The sequence below is a fragment of the Orycteropus afer genome, unplaced genomic scaffold (genome assembly GCF_000298275.1).
Source record: "Orycteropus afer afer isolate SDZICR_OR568_19922 unplaced genomic scaffold, OryAfe1.0 scaffold00037, whole genome shotgun sequence".
In the NCBI taxonomy this organism is placed as follows: Eukaryota; Metazoa; Chordata; class Mammalia; order Tubulidentata; family Orycteropodidae; genus Orycteropus; species Orycteropus afer.
The window spans coordinates 14,468,157-14,491,735 of NW_006921624.1; the positions used below are offsets into that span (position 1 = coordinate 14,468,157).

At 41.9% G+C, this 23,579-nt stretch overlaps 1 protein-coding gene across 1 annotated transcript in view; it reads right to left on the bottom strand.

Moving 5' to 3' along the window:
* SNX30 (sorting nexin family member 30) overlaps nt 1-23,579 on the bottom strand; it is a 139,415-nt gene that overhangs the window by 60,441 nt on the left and 55,395 nt on the right. The window contains exons 2-3 of the mRNA XM_007936707.1: nt 16,322-16,513; nt 4,230-4,340 (exon numbers count right to left, since the gene is read on the bottom strand). Of these exons, the coding sequence (XP_007934898.1) occupies nt 4,230-4,340; nt 16,322-16,513 (303 nt within the window). The remainder of the gene's footprint in view (nt 1-4,229; nt 4,341-16,321; nt 16,514-23,579) is intronic.

Here is a 23,579-nt window from a genome sequence, read left to right on the forward strand (position 1 = left end):
TTATAGATGCAATCGTGTCCTAAAAATTATGTGTTGTAAATTCTAACCTTTATGCCTGTGGTCATGATTCTGTTTGGGAATGGGTGGTCTCTGTTAGGTTAAAGAGATAGGATTAGTGAAGGGTGTGTCTTGAATCTATCTCTTTTGAGATATAAAAGAGACTAAACAAGCAAGCGAAACTAAGAAGACTGAATGGGAGAAAATATTTGCAAATCATATACCTGATAAGGGACTTGTATTTAGAATAAATTATTACAAATTCAGAAATAAAACGACAAATAATCCAATGAAAAACAGGCAAAGGATCTGACTAGATATTTCTCCAATGAAGATACACAAGTGACCAACACACAGGAAAAGATGCTTAACCGTCATTAGCCACTGTTGTTATTGTCATTAGCCACTAGGGAAATGCACATCAAAACAAGAAGATACCACCACACAAACACTAAAAATACACAACTACAGGGATACATGGAAGGAAACTTTCTTTGCTGGTTATCAGGGATGGGAGGGGAGGGGATGAACACTGCAAAAAAAAAAAAAAAAAAAAAAGCACTGACTCATGTCACTTTAGTTTTGTGTATTTAATGGTACATAAATTGTATTTCATAAAATGTATTAAAAAAAAAACCTAAACCAACTGGTTGCTGTGGAGTTGCTGTTGATTCACAGCAATCCTATAGGACAGAGCAGAACTGCCGGGACTGGTTTCCAAGGCTATCATCTCTATGGAAGCAGAACGTCACATCTTTCTCCTGCAGAGCAGCTGGTGGGTTCAAACCACCAACCTTCTGGTTAGTGGCTAAGTGCCTAACCACTGCACCACCAGGGCTCCTTCTCACAACCACTAAGGCTATGATCAAAAAGAGATAATAAGCAACGCTGGTGAGGATGTGGAGAAACGGGATCCCTCGTACTGCTGGTAGGAACAAACAACGGTGCAGCCCCTTTGGAAAACAGTTTGGCAGTTCCTCAGAAGGCTCCTTTATATAACACTGGAGAAAAATGAGACCATTTATCTACACAAAATTTATACCAGAGTGTTCACAGGATGAAGCAACACAAATGTCCATGAGCTGATGAACTGATAAACAAAGGTAGTACACCCAGACAATGAAATACTACTTGACGATAAAAGGGAGTGAAGTACTGAGACATACCACAAAGTGGATGAGCCCTGAAAACATGAGGCTAAATTAACAAGCCCAGTCACAAAGGGTCACAGTGTACAATGCCATTTATCCGCAATGCCCAGAACAGGCAAATCCACAGAGACACTAAGTAGATGAGCAGTTTCCAGACACTGGGGCAGATAGGGAATTCGTGGAGAGATTGCTAGGAGGTACAGGATTTCTTTATGTGGTGATGACAAGGTTCTAAAACAGAATGTGACAATGGTTGCACAGCTCTACAGATACAATAAAAGCCTCTGAATCACACACTTTAAACAGGTGAATGGAATAGTATGTGAATTATATCTCAGTAAGTCTGTTTTGAAAAAGAAATGAAAAGTTAAATAATTACCTTGCACGTTTACTGGGTCTCCACTCAAAGTACCCCAAGGTACTTGTCTGGCTTATAACGCTTCACACCTCCACCCTCTGTTCTTCCCAAAAAACACCCACCAGCCCTAGCACAAAGACTAACAGACAGACACCTCTCAGTAAACTTGTTGTAAAATGACTTTCTGTAGAGGGAAAAAATGGCTGGTTCCTGGCTTGGCTTCCACGTCTGAATCAGAGATGCTCTCCTGCACTATGATCCTCGTTCCCGCCCGCCCCGCGTCCTGCTATGAGAATACCATGATTTTACAAAGAAACTTAAGTGTCCACTGGCTTCTGAAGAACATTCCTACTCTTTCCGCCCAGACTATAGGAAATGCACTTAAAGATAACCTGGTCCACTTAGGAAATTCTGGAAACTCCCTTTCTCTCTCCGTTGTGGCTTCATAGTGCCGAACGAAGAGCGAGGCTGAGTTCCGAACGAAGAGTGAGGCTGAGTTGCACCAGCAGGTGTCACTGTCTAACTCTTCATATTTAAGTGTCACGGCAGATTCACTAGCTGCCAGGAGGTACAGCGTAACTCCACACTCCCTAAGGGTGACCTGTGCCTCAAGAGTCACTTCCTTTCAGAGAGTACAGTGTGGAAAGAAAAGAAAAAAAGTAACTGTACAGTAGAGAAACCTGACAAACACTAGTTCAAGTGAGGTGATCAAAGTTACCATAAGCAGTGATCAATGTACCCTTAACATAGGTACGAATGGCACTTTACCTCTGTGATTGGCCTTCTGAAAAACACATTACTCCTATCGAATCATGAGAAAAAATAGCACAAAAATTCCACTTGACAACTTCAACATGTCCCTCAGAACAGACTCTCTCACTGCCATCAAGTCTACTCTGATTCACAGGGACCCCCATTGGGCTTCCAAGGCTATAAATCTTTACAGAAGCAGATTGCCTCATCTTTCTTTTGCAAAGCAGCTGGTGGGTTCAAACCACTGACCTCTGGGTTGAAAGCCAATGCCTTAACCACTACACCACCAGCACTCTTTCAGAACTGACTCAACTAAACCCACTGCCGTAGAGTCTGATCCAACTCATAGCGACCCCTCCTTGGGTTTCTGAGGAGGTATCACTATACAAGTAGATCGCCCAACCTTCCTTCTGAGGAGTGGCTGGTGGGTTTGAACCACCAGCCTTCTGGTTAGCAGTCAAATGCCTGAGGCACTATGCCACCAGAGCTCCTTAAAACTGTTGAGGTCATCAAAAACAAGGAAAGTGTGAGAAACTGTCACAACCAGAAAGAGCCTAAGAAGACAAAATGACTAAATGTAACATGGCCCCCTGGATGGGACCCTGCAAGTCGGGAATGGATGTCGGGGACAAACACAGGTTAAAAATAACGTATCAGTATCTGTGGCCAATGTACCACGCCAGAAACGTAAGGTGTTATATAAGATGTTCATAAGAGAAACTGAGCGTGGGGTATGTGAAAACTCTCTGTACTATCTTTACAGTAATTCTGCAAACTAAAACTATTCTACAATTAAAAGCTTATTTTAAAAAATAAAAATTCACTAGCTGCCAATTTTGTCAAATTAAAATTCTGCTGTAAGGAATAATTCCAACTGCTCAAGAACTCTTGCTCCCGCTCCAGGTATGTTTTTAAATGAGGAGGAGAGAGAGACCAGCAAAACCTCAGGCTTGAAGAGCAGAAGGGGTGAGGGAAGAAAAACAGGAGGTTACCTGAGAAGAGCAGAGGTGCAGGCCAGCCTATCACTTCCATCACACCGACAACGTGGCCGCAGCTGCCGTGAGAAAAACAAGAAAACCGCACACAGCGTGCGCAGCCTCTCCCAGCCATGAGACTGAATGGAGGGCTGGAGGGCGCCGAAGTAACAGGAAAACTGGCAGTGCCAAGTTACCATCCGACCGCGGCTCATACTGCAAGATCCAGCCCCTCTGAAGAATTTCATGGCCCTAACCATCCCAAAGCCTCCCAAACCCAGAGAAACTTTGGGGTCTGAACAGTTATTATTTCTACTAATAGGAAAGCAGTCAGAGAAGCACTCAATATACATGGTGATGCAGTATTCTTTTAATATTCAGTTGTTCTAGTCCTGTTAAGAAAATATCTATGGGCAGATAAGTAACGACTAAATGTTATAAAATTTGAATAAACAGGGTTAGGAGGGGTTTTTTAAATGAAAAACCGTGGCTGACTGGACTGTGTGCTAGATTCCTGCTCCCTGAGTTACCCAGGCCTCAAGAAGGCCCAGCCAAGCATTAATTATCAGAGGCCGCACTCGCCTGGTGGCAGCTATCTGAGCCCTAAGATAATGAGGAGAGACACAGACAGCTTCAGTAAACCTTATGTCTTTAAGCTTCAATTTTTAAAAAGACACAAATGAGAACTAGGACAATCCCTATCTCAAAAATTTAACTGTCATAATGAAAGTGATAAATGTATCAAGCTACCTTACCTCCAAGAAGGTAGGATATTTTTACATCTAGAATATTTTACATCAGAAATCAAAACCGAAAAGCTGAAATACCACCACACAGTGTCCATCAACATAAAACGTCCCACATACATCTCATAGATCAGTTTGGTATAGAATGTAAGGTGGAGTTTACCCATAATCTAAGGGTGAAAGGTCAGCGGACATTCTCTGGAAAGTTGAAGCCAAAGAAGGGAACAAGCGGTCATGGCTTACTACCTACGGGAATGAGATGAGTGGGCTGGGACTCCTCCAGTTTACTCCTCAACCAGTCAAAATCCTGGTATCTTCGCCGCACAGAATACTCTGGCAGGTCAAACTCCACCCGAGTGCTCTGCAAATGAGAAGAGTGGAAAAGAAATCAGCAAAGGGGAATAGCAGTGTATCTTGGCTGAAGAGCAGGAAAAAAACGCACTCTCAGAATACCCACACTGGGCAAGACGACACTTTCCTTCCATCAAACACACCAGCCAAATGGCAGAGTTTACCAACACAGAATGAAGGGAATAAGGATCCTGGCCACGGAGGCCAGTTACAAATTCAAGGATGTCGAATTAAAACACCCAGTTGTTGGTTTTCTGTTTTGTTTCCCCCCTTACCCTTGTTGTTGTTGTTGTTGTTATGTGCCATTGAGTCAGCCCTGAATCACAGCGACCCCTTCTTGGGTTTCCGAGGCAGTATCACTACGGAAGTAGATTGCCCAACCTTCCTTCTGAGGAGTGGCTGGTGGGTTTGAACCGCCAGCCTTCTGGTTAGCAGTCAAGTGCCTTAGCCACTATGCTACCTTTACCCTTAGGAAATGGAATTCTACTATCTTTTGATACTGTGTTTAGAAACATTTTGATTCATTTCCTCCAAGCTTAACACTGAGAGGTTCTTTTACTGGAGTAATTCCACTAGGAATATTACTACTGAATCAGGCTCGGAATCTATGCAAAGAAATGAAGGCTCCTCCTTCTACTACAGGAGCTGCAATGAATTCTGCCAGAGGCAGAGGGAAAACAAACAAACAAAAAGCAGACAGACCAGATCAGTGATCATTGAGGAGTCAGATTAGCGGAAAACAAAGGTGTGTTTGCCTAATCTGCCATACTCTGCCAGAACCATAACCTTAAGACTACATTGCACTTAGAGGCATAAGAAAAAATCTGGAAGGATAGGATACCAAAATACCATTGTGTGGCAGGAAAATATTAATAATCCCATTTCCTTTCCCGAATTTCTGAAGTTTTCTGAAATGTGACTGTGGCGTTTTAATAAAGAAAAACAAAATTAAATAAAAGTAAATTGATTTTATACCAACATAAGATTTTTACACGTTAATCCACCCAAACTAAAATTAGGTCTCAGATAACCCACATTTCCCCAGGAAAGTACCAATTGTATGATAGTCACTGGTCTCAGAAATTAAAGATAAAAATGGTTAAAGCAACATATCGTAAATTCGTATTTTCAAGTTAAAAGTCTCTTTTATTTCACAACACCAAAAAATTCTTAAAGGCACGTAAGAGTCATCCATTTAAAAAAGTTGTCAACAGCTTTGGCATCAACATGATCCCAGGATGTGGTCACTGTTCAAGCAAAACCGTGTTTACTCTGTCTTGGCCTGACTCCCGACTACACTTTCTGAAATTTTCCCCTTTCAAGGTCTCATGCACCACCTTACATCCATCAAACACAACCCTCCTCTATGACTGGGGCATGATGGGGTGGATTCCAGTGATTTTGGGACGTTCATTCAATTTAAGTATTTGTGATTTATTACTTATTAGGGAATTGGGATTATAAAATTGGAGGGGGAGGGGGAATAGACCATATTTAATTCCAAAGAACAAATTACTGCTGACCAAGTTTCAGGCACTGGGTGATGGAAAGCTCTGGGCCAGGTAGAACTGGCAGAGTGAAAGGAACTCCACTCAACAGCCCCAGCACGGACACCTCATCACTGCAACGCTGCGGGGCCTCTGGGAACCTTGGTGTCCACCCATAACAGAGACATTCTTCAAGAACCCAACCAAGCTTCTTCAGAGACCTGGTGATTGTGGGTCCACACAGGGCACATTTTGAAAGGTGACAGATGAAAGCAACTCATTTTCATTGTGAATGGAATTGGTGGGGAATCTACTTTTTGCCTTCCTAAATGTTACATGATCATCATTGATAACTTCTATTATGCGTTTTCAAATCCATTTCATAAACAGTAGATGACGGACATTTCCACTCTAACTCTGAAATCAATATTTGGTAACTACAAAAAGCAGCATAATGTAACACAAGTTTTATTTTTGCCCCAAATTGAATTTCAGTTTTGGGGAACTGGGTTTTTTCCCATTTTTTCAGGTTATACATATTGTGACACTTCAGGAAAAATAAAGTAAAAGATCAGTCACAGGTACTCTAAGTAGAGAAAAATGTAATTGACATTATGATTTATAGCTTTTTGTATTTTTTTCTATGTGTATTCACTCATTCACTCCTATTTTCTGTATCTCTTGAATATATCCTGGACATCTTTCTATGCCAGTAAGTTCAGACCTATGTATCATTTTTAATACATTATGGCACATCCATTCCATGGAATACTATGTATCAAACCATCTGCACTTGTTGCTTCCACTTTTTCACTAAATAATGCTACAATAAATATTACTGTACATACATCTTTGTGCACTTGTCTGGTAATTCCCTTGAATTCCTAAAGACAGAATTACTGGATAAAAGAGTATACGTAACCAATATATCCGAGGAGGTAGCAGAGCAAATGGAGCAAAGTTCTGAAAACTTCTTCACTATAGTCTAACACCTGGAGCGAATGAGGCACTGGGCTTGGGGGCTTAGCACCACAGTCTTGAGGATATCTAGATCAATTGGCATAACTTAGTCCACAAAGACAAAACTGTTCTGCATCCTGCTTTGGTGAGTAGCAACTGGGGTCTTCAAAGCTTGCGAGCCACCATCTAAAGTACAACAATGGATTTTCTCCCTGTCTGGAGCAGAGCAAGAGGGGAGCTCTGGTGGCGCAGTGCCTAAGGCATCTGACCGCTAACCAGAAGGCTGGTGGTTCAAACCCACCAGCCACTCCTCAGAAGGAAGACTGGGCAATTTACTTCCATAGAGATAATTGCCTTGGAAACCCAAGGAGAGGTCGTTATGAGTCAGAACCAACTTGACAGCAGTGAGTTTGGTTTTTTTGGGTTTGGAGAAAAGAGGAGCGAAGACAATCAAAGACTCAAGGAAACAATTTCGTCTAAAGGACTAACGGACCATGTGAACCACAACCTCCACTCTCCTGAAATCAGAAGTTAACGGTGCCCGGTTACCACTACAAACCACTCTGATCAGATCACTAGAAGATCCTGGACAGAAGGAGAAAAGAAATTCAGAGCAAAACCCAAAATCACAAAAAAGAGCAGACTTACTGGACTGACAGATTCTGGAGGAACCCCTCTGCATGAACTGCTTAACATGGCCCTTCTAGCCATCGTTCTCCATTCTGTGATGCATTGTAAATCCTAGTCTCTATGAGCTCTGGTAGCATAGTGCCTAAGGCACTTGACTGCTCACCAGAAGGCTGGCGGTTCACACCCACCAGCTACTCCTTGGAAGGAAGGTTGGGCGATCTACTACCGCAGTGATACTGCCTCAGAAACCCAAGGAGGGGTGCTATGTGTCGGTTCCGACTCAAAGGCACATAACAACAACAACAACAACATCATTATGGAAGCAGAATGCCCCATCTTCCTTCCGAGGGGTGGCTGGTGGGTTTGAACCACCAGCCTTCTGGTTAGCAGTCAACTGCCTTAGGCACTATGCTACCAGAGCTCCTAAACGACAATACAAATTCCAACAAGTAAAAAAATAAACAAGATGACAAAAACATTAAAGAAGAAAGAATATATATAGCGTTCACTGAAAAACTGAAAACTACTGGTATTTTCCAGAAAATATCAGTCTCACCAGATTCTCATCAACTATCTAGCTATCTTTCATAGACTAATAAAAATACATCATTTTTCTTTTATTTCTTTAATGACAACTGAGGCTGAACATCCTTTCAAATGTTCGCAGGTCATGTGTTTTTCTTCTTTTGTGCCTTTTTCAAAACTGTCAGGTCATTTTCTTCTGTGAAAGCTCTTTAGCTATCGGCCTATCATATAAGTGCCAAATGGCTTTTCTGATACATAAAATGCAATTCTTATGTAGCCAATTGCTCCCATTTTTTCCTCTTTATGTTGCCACTTTTGGTGTCATCAATAAGGCGGCCATCCATAGTGCAGGATTTTAAAAATATTCACCTTTACTCACATTCTCTTTAATAGTGGCTTTATGTTTTACATTTGTCTTTAACCCTTGCTATTCTACTTGTAGGAATCTATTTTAACTAATGGAATCTATTTTTAATAACTATCATTTGAAGACAATCTCTTAAAACTGTGGCCAAACTATCTATCTGTATTATGATGGTCACTGCAACATTATTTAAAATAGCAGGAGAGTCAAAGCAACCTAAATCTCAAACAATAAAAACCTGTTAAGGAAATTAGGGCCTATTTATTCTATAGTTACCATAATGGTGTCTACAAGACAGTTTTAATGCCAAAAATACTTCAACATAGAATGAGGGAAAATAGCAAGTTAAAAAATTAATTATACATTGTGATTTCATTTACATTAAAAATCTGGATGTAAAAGACTAGAAGAAAAATTGAGAAGTGATAATAATGATTATTGTCCTTTATAAGCTCATCCTTATTTCCAGATTTCTACCATTCTCATGTAATTCTCATGTAACAGTCTAATTTTTTTAAAGCTCCTTTGAGAACCTAGGGGATTTAATACAGCGGTGAAAGCTTGTTTGATGTAAAAATCATCATGGAACAAAAGGGTGTTTATTTTACTGATTTTTATCACAACTTGTTCTAGAAAACATATAGTGATACATAAAATATGACTAAATGACATAAATTAGAAGTAGGTGAGAAAGAGACAGGAAAACAAGGCAGTGAGAGAGACAAGGACCAGGAATGAGGCTACAAAACGCAGCGGGGAGTGCGGTGCACTTGCTAGAACTGGGCCACAGGCATCACTGTGAATTTCCGGAGTGAAGCCCACTCGGTTACTCATAAAATACACAGATCAATAAAATTCCAACTATGAGTCTGTAGTAAATTTTTCCTCTGCGAATATTCAGGGTATAATGTACACAGGAAAGTAAGGTACTAAATCGGTTTACATCTGTTTTCTGGTATCTGTGGAAACTGAAACAAAAGAAAAAAAAAGGAAGAAAAGCACACACACACTCTAGCCAGCACCTCCTGTAACTCACACTCTCCCACTTCCAATACCTTTGGCTTTCAGCCTGTTGAGACTTAAATTCCTTCATATTCTGTCCGTTTCTGTCTTTCCTTCCCTCCCTATTCAGCATCACCTCCACGACCTATCACTTCAATTCCTTCACACCAATATCCTAAATGCCCCCTCCCTACTCCAGCGAAATGTAACCATCACTTCTGACTGCACTAGATCTGAGGGTGTGAGCACTGCTGGAAGAAACCCAAAACCAGGCAAACACAAAGCCTGACACAAAAAATCCAGATGTACAACAGGACCTTCAACACTGCCAAACACTCTTTGCACTTCCCTATCAACTCTCTCCCTCATTTCTTTATCAGGCATTAAAAAGCCTGTAAAAGTTTTTGAAAACCTCCTCTTAATACTTAGTAAGACACTCTGGTGGCAGAGTGGGTAAGGCAGGTGGCTGCGAACTAGAAGGTCAGCACCCACCAGCTGCTCCATGGGCGGAAGACGAGACAATCTCCTTCCGTAAAGATTTACAGCGTTGGAAACCTAGTGGGGATTGCTATGAGCTGGAATCAACTCAATGGCAGTGGCAGTGCGTAATGCTGAGTCCAAGACTTTGCCATCTATTTGCAGAGAAAACAGCTACAAGCAAAGAACCCCACAACTTCCTGCCATAAAACTGACACATTTCCCTTTTTCACCATAAAACAATGGAAAAAGCACTCCTCCCCATCACAGGCCAATCCCTCTTTGTCTGGCTTGGGCACTATCTTCATCCATCTTCTTAATGGCTTGGACCCTACTCATCAATCTTCAACCTAAAGTCACCTATCAACACTGTCCATTTGACACCAACCTGCTCAAATCTCCTCTATCCTAAAATACAAACAACAATCCCTCCCCCTCCAACCACATCCCCAGCCAGTGACTGCACTTTCTGGTCTTGCCTTCAATGCCAAACTGCACACACTCATGCTGTCTTCTCTTTCTTTCCTCTCACTCATTCTAACCTATTGCAAACTACTGAACCTTCTGTGTGCCACACCAATGAAACTGCTCTCACTTTGTTGTTGTTGTTGTTGTTGTTGCCTGCCATCGAGTCGGCCCCGACTCATAGCGACCCCTCCTTGGGTTTCCGAGGCAGTATCACTACGGAAGTAGGATTGCCCAACCTTCCTTCCGAGGAGTGGCTGGAGGGTTTGAACCGCCAGCCTTCTGGTGAGCAGTCAAGTGCCTTAGGCACTATGCTATGCTCCTTTAGTCATCAATAACATTTTTATCATTAAATCTAATTTTCACTTTGCAATCGTTGTATCTAACTTGACCTTTGAGCAGCATTTGGACTCTGCTGACCACTGAGGCATTTGAAAAGAACTAGTCAGGACATGAGACTTGGTGATGACTGATGGGTGAAGGGGTAAGACAAGAGGAGGCTGGCCTCTGCCAGTAGTTGAAGGCTCCTCTCTGCTTCACATCAGCCACAGATTTAAGAGCCAGGTCAGGTACCAGACCACATGCTGGGAGTGAGAGCCACCCCTCTCCTAGACAACATGTTCTTTGAAAGTATAGTACAATTATTAAGGGCATGAACTCTGGAATTAGACAGACTTGAGTCAAGTCTTAGCTTCATCACATAGCAGGTGCATGTCCTTGAGTAATTTTCTTAATTTCCTTGTGCTTTCATTTCCTCATTTTATAAGTAACAACAGCACCAGTAGCTACTTTATCATGTCAGGATTAACTGATAACAAATTTGAAATATTTAGCTTATCTGTACAACAGAAAGATTCTACAGGGAAAATACTGAATGATGCAGGAAGCATCAAAAGAAGATGGAAGGAATACACAGAGTCACTGTGCCGGAAAGAACTGGTTGATCTTCATGCATTTCAGGAGGTGCCATATGATCAAGAACCAATGGTATTGAAGGAAAAAGTCGAAGCTGCACTGAAGGAATTGGCGAAGAACAAGACTCCAGGAATTGACGGAAAACCCACTGAGATGTTTCAACAAACGGATGCCCCACTGGAGGCATTCATTTGGCTATGCCAAGAGATTTGGGAAACAGCTACCTGACCAACTGACTGGAAGAGATCCATATTTGTACCTATTCCGAAGAAAGGTGATCCCACAGAATGTGGTAATTATCAAACAATATCATTGATATCATACACAAGTAAAATCTTACTGAAGAAAATTCAAAAACAGTTGTAGCAATATATTGACAGAGAACTTCCAAAAATACAAGCTGGATTCAGAAAATGCAAGCTGAATTTCAGAAGAGGATATGAAACGAGGGACATCATTGCTGATGTCAGTTGGATATTGGCTGAAAGCAGAGAATACCAGAAAGATGTTTACTTGTGTTTTACTGACTATGCAAAAGCATTTGATCATGTGGATTATAACAAATTATGGGTAACACTGAGAAGAATGGGAATTCCAAAACACTTAATTGTACTCATGAGGAACCTGTACCTTGACCAGGAGGCTGTTGTTCAAACAGAAAAAGGGAACATTGCATGGTTCAAAATCAAGAAGGGAGTGCATCAGGGTTGTAGCCTTTCCATACTTATTCAATCTGTATGCTGAGCAAATAATCCAAGAATCTGGACTATATGAAGAAAAACGTGGCATCAGGATTGGAGGAAGAATCATTAACAACCTCCGATACACTGACGACACAACTTTCCTTGCTGAAAGTGAGGATGACTTGAAGTACTTACTGATGAAGACTGAAGAATACAGTCTGCAGTATGGATTATAGCTCAATATAAAGAAAACAAAAATCCTCACAACTGGACCTATAAGCAGCATCACAATAAATGGAGAAAAGATTGAGGTTGTCAAAGACTTCACATTGCTTGGTTCTTCACTCAACACCAATGGAAGCAGCAGTCAGGACATCAGACAATGTATAGAACTGGGCAAATTGGCTGTAAAGGACCTCTTTGAAGTGCTGAAGAGCAAAGATGTCTCCTTGAGGACTAAGGTGCGCCTGACATAAGCCATGGTATTTTCAATCACCTTATATGCATGTGAGAACTGGACAATGAACAAGGAAGACCGAAGAAGAGTTGATGCTTTGAGCTGTGGCGTGGGTGAAGAATGCTGAAAGTACCGTGGACTGCTAAAAGAACTAACAGGTCTGTCTGGAGGAAGTGCAGCCAGAATGCTCCTTGGAGGCGAGAACGGCCAGACTTTGTCTCACCTACTTTGGTCATGTTGTCAGAAGGGACCATTCCCTGGAGAAGGATGTCATGCTTGGTAAGGTGGAGGGTCAAGGAAAGTTGGGAAGGCCCCCAATGAGATGGATTGACACAGTTGCTGTGGTGATGGGCTCAAGTATAGCAAGGCTCGTGGCACTGGTATGGGACTGAGCAGTGTTTCATTCTGCTGTGCACAGGGTCAGTAGGAGTTGGAGGTGACTCAACGGCACCTAACAACAACAATACAACAGAACACTATTGTGGTCACACAAATGATGGTGCAAAGATGTGCTTAATGGCACAGAAAGATGTTTGTATAATTATTACATGAAATGGAGAAAGGTGGAAAATCCTTTTTTTTTTTGGTAAACCGACAGAAAAATACATATCAGAAAGTTATCAATGATTATTTCTGGTTGCTCTTTTGCTTTTAGTTTGTTTTTTGACAGTGAACATAAACTACTGGTATAAAATAAATAAATGAAAGGGTTTTCTATTGACAAAAAATATAGCACATGGTAAGTGCTCAATAGTTATTAGCTACTATGATGATGCTACTTTCTAGGCGCTGGGAGAAGATAGGCAGGAGCTTCTTGCCCTGAGAAGACTGAGGCTGTTGAGGCTGGCTGTCCACACCGGAGGGGCAGGCCGACGGCTTAGATGTGAAGGGCGCACGCTCTGCCTGCACTGTCTGCTCTAGGGTCATTCTAGCTCAAGCACAGGAGTCCTGCATTCCATCTGGCTTTGGTCAACAGGAACCTGCATTCGAACTGGGGAGTCCAAGCTGCTGAGTCACAATGCTAGCATTTGTACAAGCCTGTCTTCTGAGCAGTACCTTTTCTTGAGGATCTCAGCAGAAACGGAGGTGTCAGGACAGGATCAGGTGTTCAGAATCCTGTCTGTCTTCTCTCTCTTCCATCCCCACCCACCCCGACGTATCCTTCGACAGGCTTGCAAACAGAAGGCTCCAAAAGTGTTATACCAGGACTATAAACCTGGTGTCACAATGAGAAATAGGCTTTAGGACCAGAAGTGGAAGAGACAGTGAACAGTAAAACTCCCTTCTGCAATGGGTTGATCTTAAGGTGTTGGCATCATAGTTGAGTGAGTATGTGGAACTGGAACTTGGGAAAGGTTATCTTACGACATTTACTGACTTAAATAGAATCAAACTCTCACAGGAGGAGGGACAGACATATGAACACAGAGGAAAAAAGGTTAAGGAAAGAAAGAGAGGCCGAGCTGGACAGCGTGGAGAGCTGCAGTATGAACGCCAGCCTGTGAGTCAGTTCACGGAAGTCCTGCAGGCTTTGCTTTTTGGGGGGTGAACTGCAGGGCAGAGGAACCAAGTAGGGGTGGAAAATGTCAAGGTAGCAGGTGTTGCTGTGCTAGCAAGGCAGTCACCTTGCCATTTAGCTGCCACAGCTCAAATTCAAGACAAACAGGTTTTACATTTCACTGACTGGTGAAAAATAAGTGGACCCTAGTAAACGAATGGAAATATGTACATCAACCTAGGACCTCTGAGATAGTAATATACATCTAAGCGCTGAGCTCAATGCTTAGAGAAGAGTAGGCATTTGCCATTGACTATTAACTTCAAATGAAGCTCTCAGGGTATAGTGGTTAACGCATTTGGCCGCTAACCAAAAGGTCAGTGGTTCGAACCCAACAGATGCTCTATGGAAGAAAGATGAGGCAGTCTGCTGCTATGAAGTTTACAGCCTTAGAAACTCAATGTGGGTCGCTATGGGTCAGAAGTGAGTTTGGTTTGGGTTTTTGGTATTAACCTCAAGGTTGGCAGTTCAAACCTACCCAGTGGTGCCACCAAAGAAAGGCCTGGTGATCTGCTTCCATAAAGATTACAGCCAAGAAAACCCTCCAGAACATACAGGGTCGCCATGAGTCAGAATCGACTCAACAACATCTGGGTGTTTTTGTTTGTTTGGCTGGTTGGTTTTTTTTTTAACGATGGTAATAACAGGGGAAGACATGCATGAGTCAACTACATACACACACAGACAAATTTCCAAATGTGAACTAGGTGGCGAAGGGACAAGGAAGTAATATAAAAATCTGCTTAAATGGCCATAGAGGAAAGTTACTGCATAAATAATAGCATAAATAATTAGGCAGAAGACTGAAAGAGAAAGCCACATGTATTCAAATGAACGTGGGAATATCTTCTAGAATACAACAAAGGGGAGGGGAAAGTTAGAAATCAGTATCCCAGTGAAATGTGAATTATGTACATTTTAACTGTGTGTGTGTGGTACAAATGCAAAGGAAAAGGAATAGAAGGACACTCTGAATTTTAGCAACTGTTGCTTTTGATAAGAACAGTCTAAATGAGAAGGATTAAAGAAAACTCATGGTTTTTTATTCCATATTTGTTCTGTTATTATTTCTTTCATTTTTTTAGAATGACGTACTTCTATTACTTGTATAGTTTTTTAAATATAAAACTTCCTTCTGATAAAGGACAAAGAAAATTTAGATGGATTTCATTCTCTGCTTTTCTTCCCCAAAGGATTTAAACAGATACAGAATATACTAAACTTTCAGAATGTAGAATTTTTTTCTGCAGTGAAAGCAAAAAGGCACAGTAAAAGAAAAACGATGTTCATCAGGGTTCTCTTTACACCATCCACAAAGCTCCCTCACCTATTAAAACTTTTAGAAATATCTGTTAATCCTTCTGTATTATATAATGTGTGTGTGTGTGTATGTGTGTAGGGGGGTGGTAAACAAGAAATAGAAGGGTTTCCTGGCTAAAATTCCTTGTTCAAAAACACAAAGTAATAATGTGAATTTTCTCCCTAATAATGTAGATATCTCACAATAGATCAAATGGTCTCAACTGAGTGGGATTTTTGTCCTTCAAGGAAGATTTGCCAATGTCTGAAGATATTGGTTGTCATAACTAAGGGAGGGGATGCCACTGGGTTCTAGGAGTAGAGCCAGGGATATCACTAAAGGTCCTTCAACAAACCAGCCCCCAACAGAAAGAAGTATTTGCTCCCAAGTATCGACAAGGCCGAGGTTGCAAAACCCTGTTCTAGATCTAAAATCTCAGCACTGTTTCAAATACTCAAAAATTACTTTCAAAAGCAAAATACAATGATGTGTTACAATAAAATGATTCTTTTGTAAGTAGAATTATATAAAGAAGATTGGTTTAAAAATACAGGTTTTATAGTCCTACAAATTAAAGTTAGAATCCTGATTAGCTACTTTGCAACAGGAGCAAGTTAACTTAAACTTTCTGCTTCAGTTTCCTTCTTCCTGTGAAAATTAACCAATTAAATCCCAGCACCCTGCCCGCTACCTGCCCGACACACAGGTAGAAAAGGCAATAAACATTAACACCACCTTTCTCCTATTCTTTCTCCTCATACCACCAACTCCACTTAGATAAAATTATCATCATGGTCTCATCACAAAGTTTTAGATTGATATGATGATTCATAAATTTCAAGAGTAATATGACATGTGACATATTAAATAGCATCGTGATACAAAATAAGTGGAAGTATAGGGATTAAATGTTTAATTTGAAAGATTTTAGTTGTATCGCCCTTGTTTTAAGATAAGTGACTATAATAATTCAGTAATCTAAATAATTATAGTAATTTAAACACATCCATTAGATCAAAAACCCATATCCACCATCAGCACTCACCTTAAAAATCAAAATAAAGGCTAACAGCACTGTAAAAGGGGAGGGACAGAGTAAAGGCAGGAATGATGGACTCTAATTCTCCACGACCACTCATCATGGGCAGAGGATAACGAAGGGACCTACTTTGGTGGTGATCCTATACGTGATGTAGGTCTCCATCGTACACACATGCTTCTTCGGATCATCAACTGTGACAAAGAGATCTCTGGTCTCACCATCAATGTCATCATCAAGTTGAAGCCTGTTGAGAAGGGAAGATGAAGAAGCTGGGCTTGAAGTGTCTGCTGGAGTACCACCATTGGGCAAAATGAGATCCTGAAAGAAGAAAAAAGTTATCTTAAAAAAAATTAAATGAAGACACACACCTAGAGAATATGAGCAAACATAGCTAGTTGAGCCAAACCAAGCAGCATTCTTGATACACAAAGGAACCAAGCAACAATCTGAAATATGCTACGTGACTTTTTTAAATTCTGAGCCTCTCCTCACTCTACAATTCTTGAGTGAATGAACATGTCTGTTATGATCACTAGAAACTATCACACTGCTCTATACCAAGTTCATGCCAATTCATCTTCCAGCAAGCAGTGGAACCACCAACACATGCTAACAGCTCACGGGTAGACAGAAAGGGTAGTATCTTTCAAAAAGAACTCGGTGAACACCACACACTATTTTCCAGACCACTACCCAGGCTCAAGTGAATACGAAGTCGGAAAAAGAAAACAAGTCAATCGTCACAAAGACATTAAACATTAAGTGCCTCCTGACAGAATCTGTAAGAATCCCCTGGGGATCTTGTGAAAATGTAGACTCTGATTCAGTGTGTCTGGGGTGGGAAGCAAATTTTCAGGAGCTGGTCAAACCAGAATGAACCAGTTTGAAGTCCTGGTTCATACCACCACCTACTAAGTATGCTGGAAATAAGTGAGTCTGATTACTGCAAAGATCTAGACACATCACCAACTTATAGGAAGTGACAGAGCGAAACTAGACAACAAGGATGCCATCAGTAAAATACACACTACGTGAAGCTAAAGAGAATCAAAGATCCTGTTTCTTCAGTAAACAAACTGCAAGACAAAGAGACAGAGGAAAAGAAATTTTAGAGACGTTAACCAACTGCAGTGAAGCAATCTTGTTTAAATCCTGATTAAAAAATGTAAAATATAAAAAATTGGTGATTTCAGGGTAATTTGAATATTCTGTTATTTGATGATATGAACATCTTAGGTGTGATAATGGAAACATTATGATTTTACAAACATCTTCATCATTTAGAAATATGTAAGAAAATATTTATGGATGAAGTGATATGTTTGGGATTTACTACAAAATAATTCAGGATGGATAGTGGTGGATGGATAGTGGTAAGTAGGCATGTAAGTGATACAAGATGCACATGAGTGAGAACTATTGAAGCTAGTACTTACAAATAAACTCTTTTGTGTTTTAAATTTTCTATAATAAAGAGGGTTTTATTTTTTAATTTTATTGTGGTTTGGGTGAAAGTTTACAGAGCAAATTCATCTATACAGCAGTTCACATACACTTTGTCTCATGACATTGACTGTGATCTCCCATGATGCAACAGCTCTCCTCCCACTTCCTCCCCATAGCCACCGCTTCCCTGTGTCCTTCCCTCCCATGCACTCCTGGTTCCCAAGCTGTCTCCTTGTGCATACACAACCCTTCTATTCCTACTTAATGTAAATGTTTAGCTCATATGACTGCCTTTTGTTTGGCTGGAAGCCACAGGTGGTTGTTGTTGTTATGTGCCATCAAGTTGGCCCTGACTCATAGTGACCCCTCCTTGGGTTTCCAAGGCAGTATCACTACGGAAGTAGATTGCCCCATCTTCCTTCCAAGGAGTGGTTGGTGGGTTTGAACCGCCAGCCTTCGGGTTAGCAGTCAAGTGCCTTAGGCACTATGCTACCAGAGCTCCTAGAAGCCACAGGAGTGAGTTTAATTCTAGAACTGAAGGGCAGCTAGGACCTATAGACTAGGAACCAGGAGTTCCACCAGGCTCTATCAGACCAGCAAACCTGGTCCCTGTTTTTTTTTTTTTAATTTTTTTTTATAATTTTAAGTTTTGTTCCACATTGTTCTCCCACTCTATCCAGGATCTCCTAAAGAGATCCCCTTCTGAGTGGTTGACAGTGGTAGCCGGCACCATGTAGTTCTTCTGGTCTCACAGTTGTATAGGCTGAGGATCACATGGTATACCAGTCCCCTGGACTGTTTCCATGAATCTTTAGTTTTCTTCATTCCTTTTGCTTTGGATGAGGAGAGATCTATTGTTGCATCTAGATGGCTGCTTGTAAGCTTTTAAGATCCCAGTCGCTACTTGCCAGAGCAGGAGGTGGAACAATGATTTTGTGTAGTATATTACACCAATCGAGCTAGATGTCCCAAGACCATGGTCCTGAGCTCAAAGGTCCAACCACTTGCTCCCTCTGGGTAGCTGGCTGTGACCAAGAAGTGACTACAACTTTGTCCCTTGTCAGCTCTACTATATACCTGGAACTTCTTCCAGAACATACAAATACACTTGTAGAAACACTGTCTGCCAACCCTATACATGGTCGTGGGCACACTGGCCCCTGCACAGATATACCTAATAGTTCAGCCTGTCTACCCATCTATCCACCCATAGATCAATGTTTGCCATCACTGACAATACACAGGACTCTATGTGCAAAAGGGTTCATCTTTGTTGTCTGTACCTCCCATGCACCTCTTTATATCTTCCTCTTCCTCAATGCCACTGTGTTGATCACTCACATTTGGCACAGTGCCCTTCCCTTCACCCAAATTAACACTTGTCTCTACCTACCTAGCAGTGTTGCCTCCCCTCTCCTCCCACCCCTGGTAACTAACAAAGAAAATTTCCTTCCATATATAAACCTTTCCTTGATTTTTTACAGTAATAACCCAAACAAATGCAAGGCACTGGCATCAAGTCGGATCCGACTCACAGGGACCCCTCCTTGGGTTTCTGAGGTGGTGTCACTACAGAAGTAGACTGCCCAACCTTCCTTCCGAGGAGTGACTGGTAGGTTTGAACCACCAGCCTTCTGGTTAGCAGTCAAATGCCACAAGCACTACACCAAATATTTGTTCTTCTATGACTGACTTATTTCACTCAGCATAATGTCCTCCAACTTCATCCATGTTATGTGGTGTTTTGCAAATTCTACATTATTCTTTAGGGTTGCACAGGATTCCATTGTGCGTATGTATCATAGTTTGGTTATCTGTTCTTTTGATGGGCACCTAGGCTGTTTCCATCTATTTACTCTTGTAAATAGTGCTGCAATGAACAGGGGTGTGCATATATCTGTCCTTGTCCTGGCTCTCACTTCTTTAGGATATGTACCTAGTAATGGAATGGCTGGGTCAAATGGTACTTCTAACTTTTTAAGGAATCGCCATACTGCTTTCCCCAGTGGTTGTATCATTTTACTGTGCCACCAGCAGTGTATGACAGTCCCAATCTCTCCACATCCTTGTCAGTATTTGTTATTTTCTGTCTTGTTGAACTTTGCTACTAGTGCTGGGACAAGATGGTATCTCATTGTTGTTTTGATTTGCATCTCTCTAATGGTTAATGAGCTCTGGTAGCATAGTGGCTAAGTCACTTGCCTGCTAACCAGAAGGCTGATGGTTCAAACCCACCAGCCACTCCTCGGAAGGAAGGTTGGGCAATCCTACTTCCATAGTGATACTGCCTCGGAAACCCAAGGAGGGGTCGCTATGAGTCGGGGCTGACTTGACGGCACATAAGAACAACAAACAACAAAATGGTTAATGATTGTGAACATTTCTTCATGTGTTTGTTGGCCACTTGAGTATCCTCTTTGGTGAAGTATCTATTCATGTCTTCTGCCCATTTTTTTAACTGGATTATTTTGTCTTTTTGTTGTTGAGGTGTTGGAGTTTTCTATAAATTTTAGAGATAAATCCCCTTGTCAGATACGTTGCTGCCAAATATTTTTTCCCCAATCTGTAGGTTCTCTTTTGACTCTTTTGGAGAATTCTTTAGAAGCACACAAAAATTTAACTTTTAGAAGGTCTCATTCATCGAGTTTCTCTTCCGCTGTCTGTGCATTTTGGGCTATGCTTGATAGTCTATTTATGCTATTTATTAGGGCCCCTAAATTTGCCCATATTTTTTCCTCAAGGAACTTTATAGTTTAAGGTTTCACATTTAAGTCTTTAATCCATTTGGAGTTCATTTTTGTGTATGGTGTGAGGTACAGATCTTGTTTCATTTTCCTGCACATAGATATCCAGTTTTGCCAACACCACTTGTTAAACAGAAACCTCTTCCCCATTTAATGGATTTCACCCCTTTGTCAAAGATCAGCTGACCATAGGTCTATTTTTGTGTTCTCAATTCTATACCATTGGTCTGTGTGTCTGCGGTTGTACCAAATACCAGGCAGTTTTGACTACTGTGGCTGTATATACTGCATATACTGTGGTTTTGAGATCTGGGAGTGTGAAACCTCCTCCTTTGTTCTTCTTCAATAGTGCTCCATAAGAAAAAGGGTTTTCAAAAAGAAGAAAGTGGAGGGAAATGCGAAGAAAGAAAGGAAAGGGAAGACGATAAATCACAGACCTTCACCTTCAGGTGTTAGGAGGAAGACGCCTAAATTAATTATGTCTGTGTGAAAGCCCAAAAGGACTGCAAAATTTAAAAGACCCCATCTTTAGTTACCTTTTTTGGTTTTCAGGTTTGCTAAAGAGCAAGGATGTCTCTTTGAAGACTAAGGTGTGCCTAACCCAAGTCATGGTATTTTCAATTGCTTCACATACATGTGAAGCTGGGCAATGAATAAGGAAGACTGAAGAAGAACTGATGCTTCTGAGTTGCGGTGTTGGTGAAGAAAACTGAAAGTACCATGAACCGCCATAACTAACAAATCTGACCTGAAAGAAGTGCAGTCGGAATGCTCCTTGAAGCCAGAATGGCCAGACTTCATCTCACCTACTACGGTCATGCTGACAGAAGGAACCATTCCCTGGAGAAGGGATATCGCGCTTGGTGAAGTGGAGGGTCAAGAGAAAAGGGGAAGGCCCTCAACGAGATGGACTGACGCTGTGGCCACAACGATGAGCTCAGCTCTAGCAAGGATTGTGAGGCTGGCACAGGACTGGGCAGTGTTTTGTTCTGTTGTGCATAGAGTCACTGTGAGTTAGAGCCAACCCAACGGCACCTAACAACAACAACAGAATAAAGCTCTGCCTAGTTGTTACAAGTCTCCAAATGTCATCTTGGTATCATAAGGACACAAAGACTGAGAGATATGCCAAGAAAGTGACATGATACCTGCGGTGTAGTAAATTACTTAGTGTGGCTTTTCTAGCAAGAAGTCTTTGTAAACTCTGTGGTGGAATTTGCTGTGAGCAACTGAGGAGCTCCTGATTGTAAAAGTTATCCACCTGGGGTATTTCTGTTGGGTGCAACACAAAGCAATGTTCTGGGAGGTTCCTGCTCTCTCTCAGGTGCTTAGAATTCTGATGTTATGATTGGTTGTTATGATTTGGCCACTCTAAGGCACTTGAATGCTAATCAGAAGGCTGGCAGTTCAAACCCAGCAGCCACTCCTCAGAAGGAAGATATTTCCTACTACTTCCATAGTGATACTGCCTCAGAAACCCAAGGAGGGGTCACTATGAGTCGGGTCCAACTCGATGGCACATAACAACAAACCAGGCTCAAAAGGAGGCCTCCTAGAGGCAGAAGAAGTCTCTCTCTGACTGCTGGTTGAGGAAGACTTGCTGCTGAAAGAGACAAGTGCTCCTGAAAGAGGCACGTCCTGCTGGGAAAGAGACACGTGTTGCTGAGTGAGACACCAAGGGACACTCACTGTTAGGAGAGAGACTGTGGGCTGGGAGAGAGACTGAGCGTTTTTCCTGAACTTGAATTGTAGCCTGGTGCTTCCCTAACAAACCCCATAATCTGTGAGTTCCGTGTGGCCACTGCAGCGAATTATCGGACCCAGGAGAGAGGTGGTGGGTGCTTTGAGAGGAACGGTTGGTGAAAGGGCTGGAGGGAGGCAGCATGTCTGGCCTTGGGTTACTGATGGTGATTCTGTCTTCCTCTTGTGCGGTTAGAGGCAGCCAGGAGATGTGGCCTCCTTGCCGTTTTTGCAAGACTATAGAAAAGACCTAGGTCAGGAATGGAGGAAAACATTCTTGACCTGTGGGTCCCCAGATGGCAGGTTGGGGATACAAAGGTGCTTTCCCCTGGATTCTCTCTTCTTGTAACTACCCAGATTGGATACAACCTAGCCCCTAGTCAAAAGAACATACAGGAAATGTGACACCAATCCAGCAGTCATATCCACAAGCACCAGCTGGTCATGGGACAGTTGGGAAAGGGCTGGAAGAGGGCTGGGGCAGGCAGAGGGAAGCAAGGTCTGGAGTCAAGAGCAATGTCACCCCACTCGGTGGGTGATGGAAAAGTACACAAAACAATTACCTTCCTTTGCCTCCTATCTCCACTGATAACCGATAACTTAATCACTTAATCAAACATATATTTATACTCACACACACATATACACACAGCACACACACATACACGATAATTACTGAAAGGGTACCATTTTCACAGAACACAGGGGAGCAGACGTCTTTCCCCCTCCACTGCTTCTCAGCCATGTTTCTGACCATGTGGCATCCCCAGGGCTCATTACCTGGGTAGCGAGACCCCTGCAGCTGCTCTCAGTGTGCACCTCACTGCGGAACCTCCTACAGCAGCATCCGGCCAATCTGACTGCTTTCTCAACACATGGACCCCAATGTCTGGGGATCTCAGAGAGGACATCACCTTCTCTGCAGCTCTGAGTTCACCACGTCCTCACCATTTCAGTAAATATTAAAACACTGACCTCAGGCAAGGAACCATGCTGGGCATTCCAGGGACCCACCCTTGCTCTTTATCAACTATGAGCTCACTGGGCCTCAGAACAGTTCTATCGGCGTTAAACATTGCACAAGGAAACTCATAATTTTTAAATCAGATAAGCCACCATCAGCTCAGAGTGCAGCATTCTACAATGCGGCCTGGGCTGACCTCAGCAGCTTCATTTTTCATCATTCTCCATTCCCCCGACGCCAGTTCCCAGAACCCACCATGCTGTTTCATATACTTCATCTTTTCTTGGAAAGCTCCTCTTCCTTTTTTTTTTTTTTTTTCCTTTCACAAGGAGATCTCCAAGTAACTTCCAAGATCCTAAGAGGGACCCCCTTCTCTCAGAAGCCTCCTTGTTTGACCCCTCCCTTGGCAGAACTATCATTCCTTTCCCTGTACTTTGAAAACACTAATGCAATGACCATAGATAATTTATTTACACATCTAACTTACCCA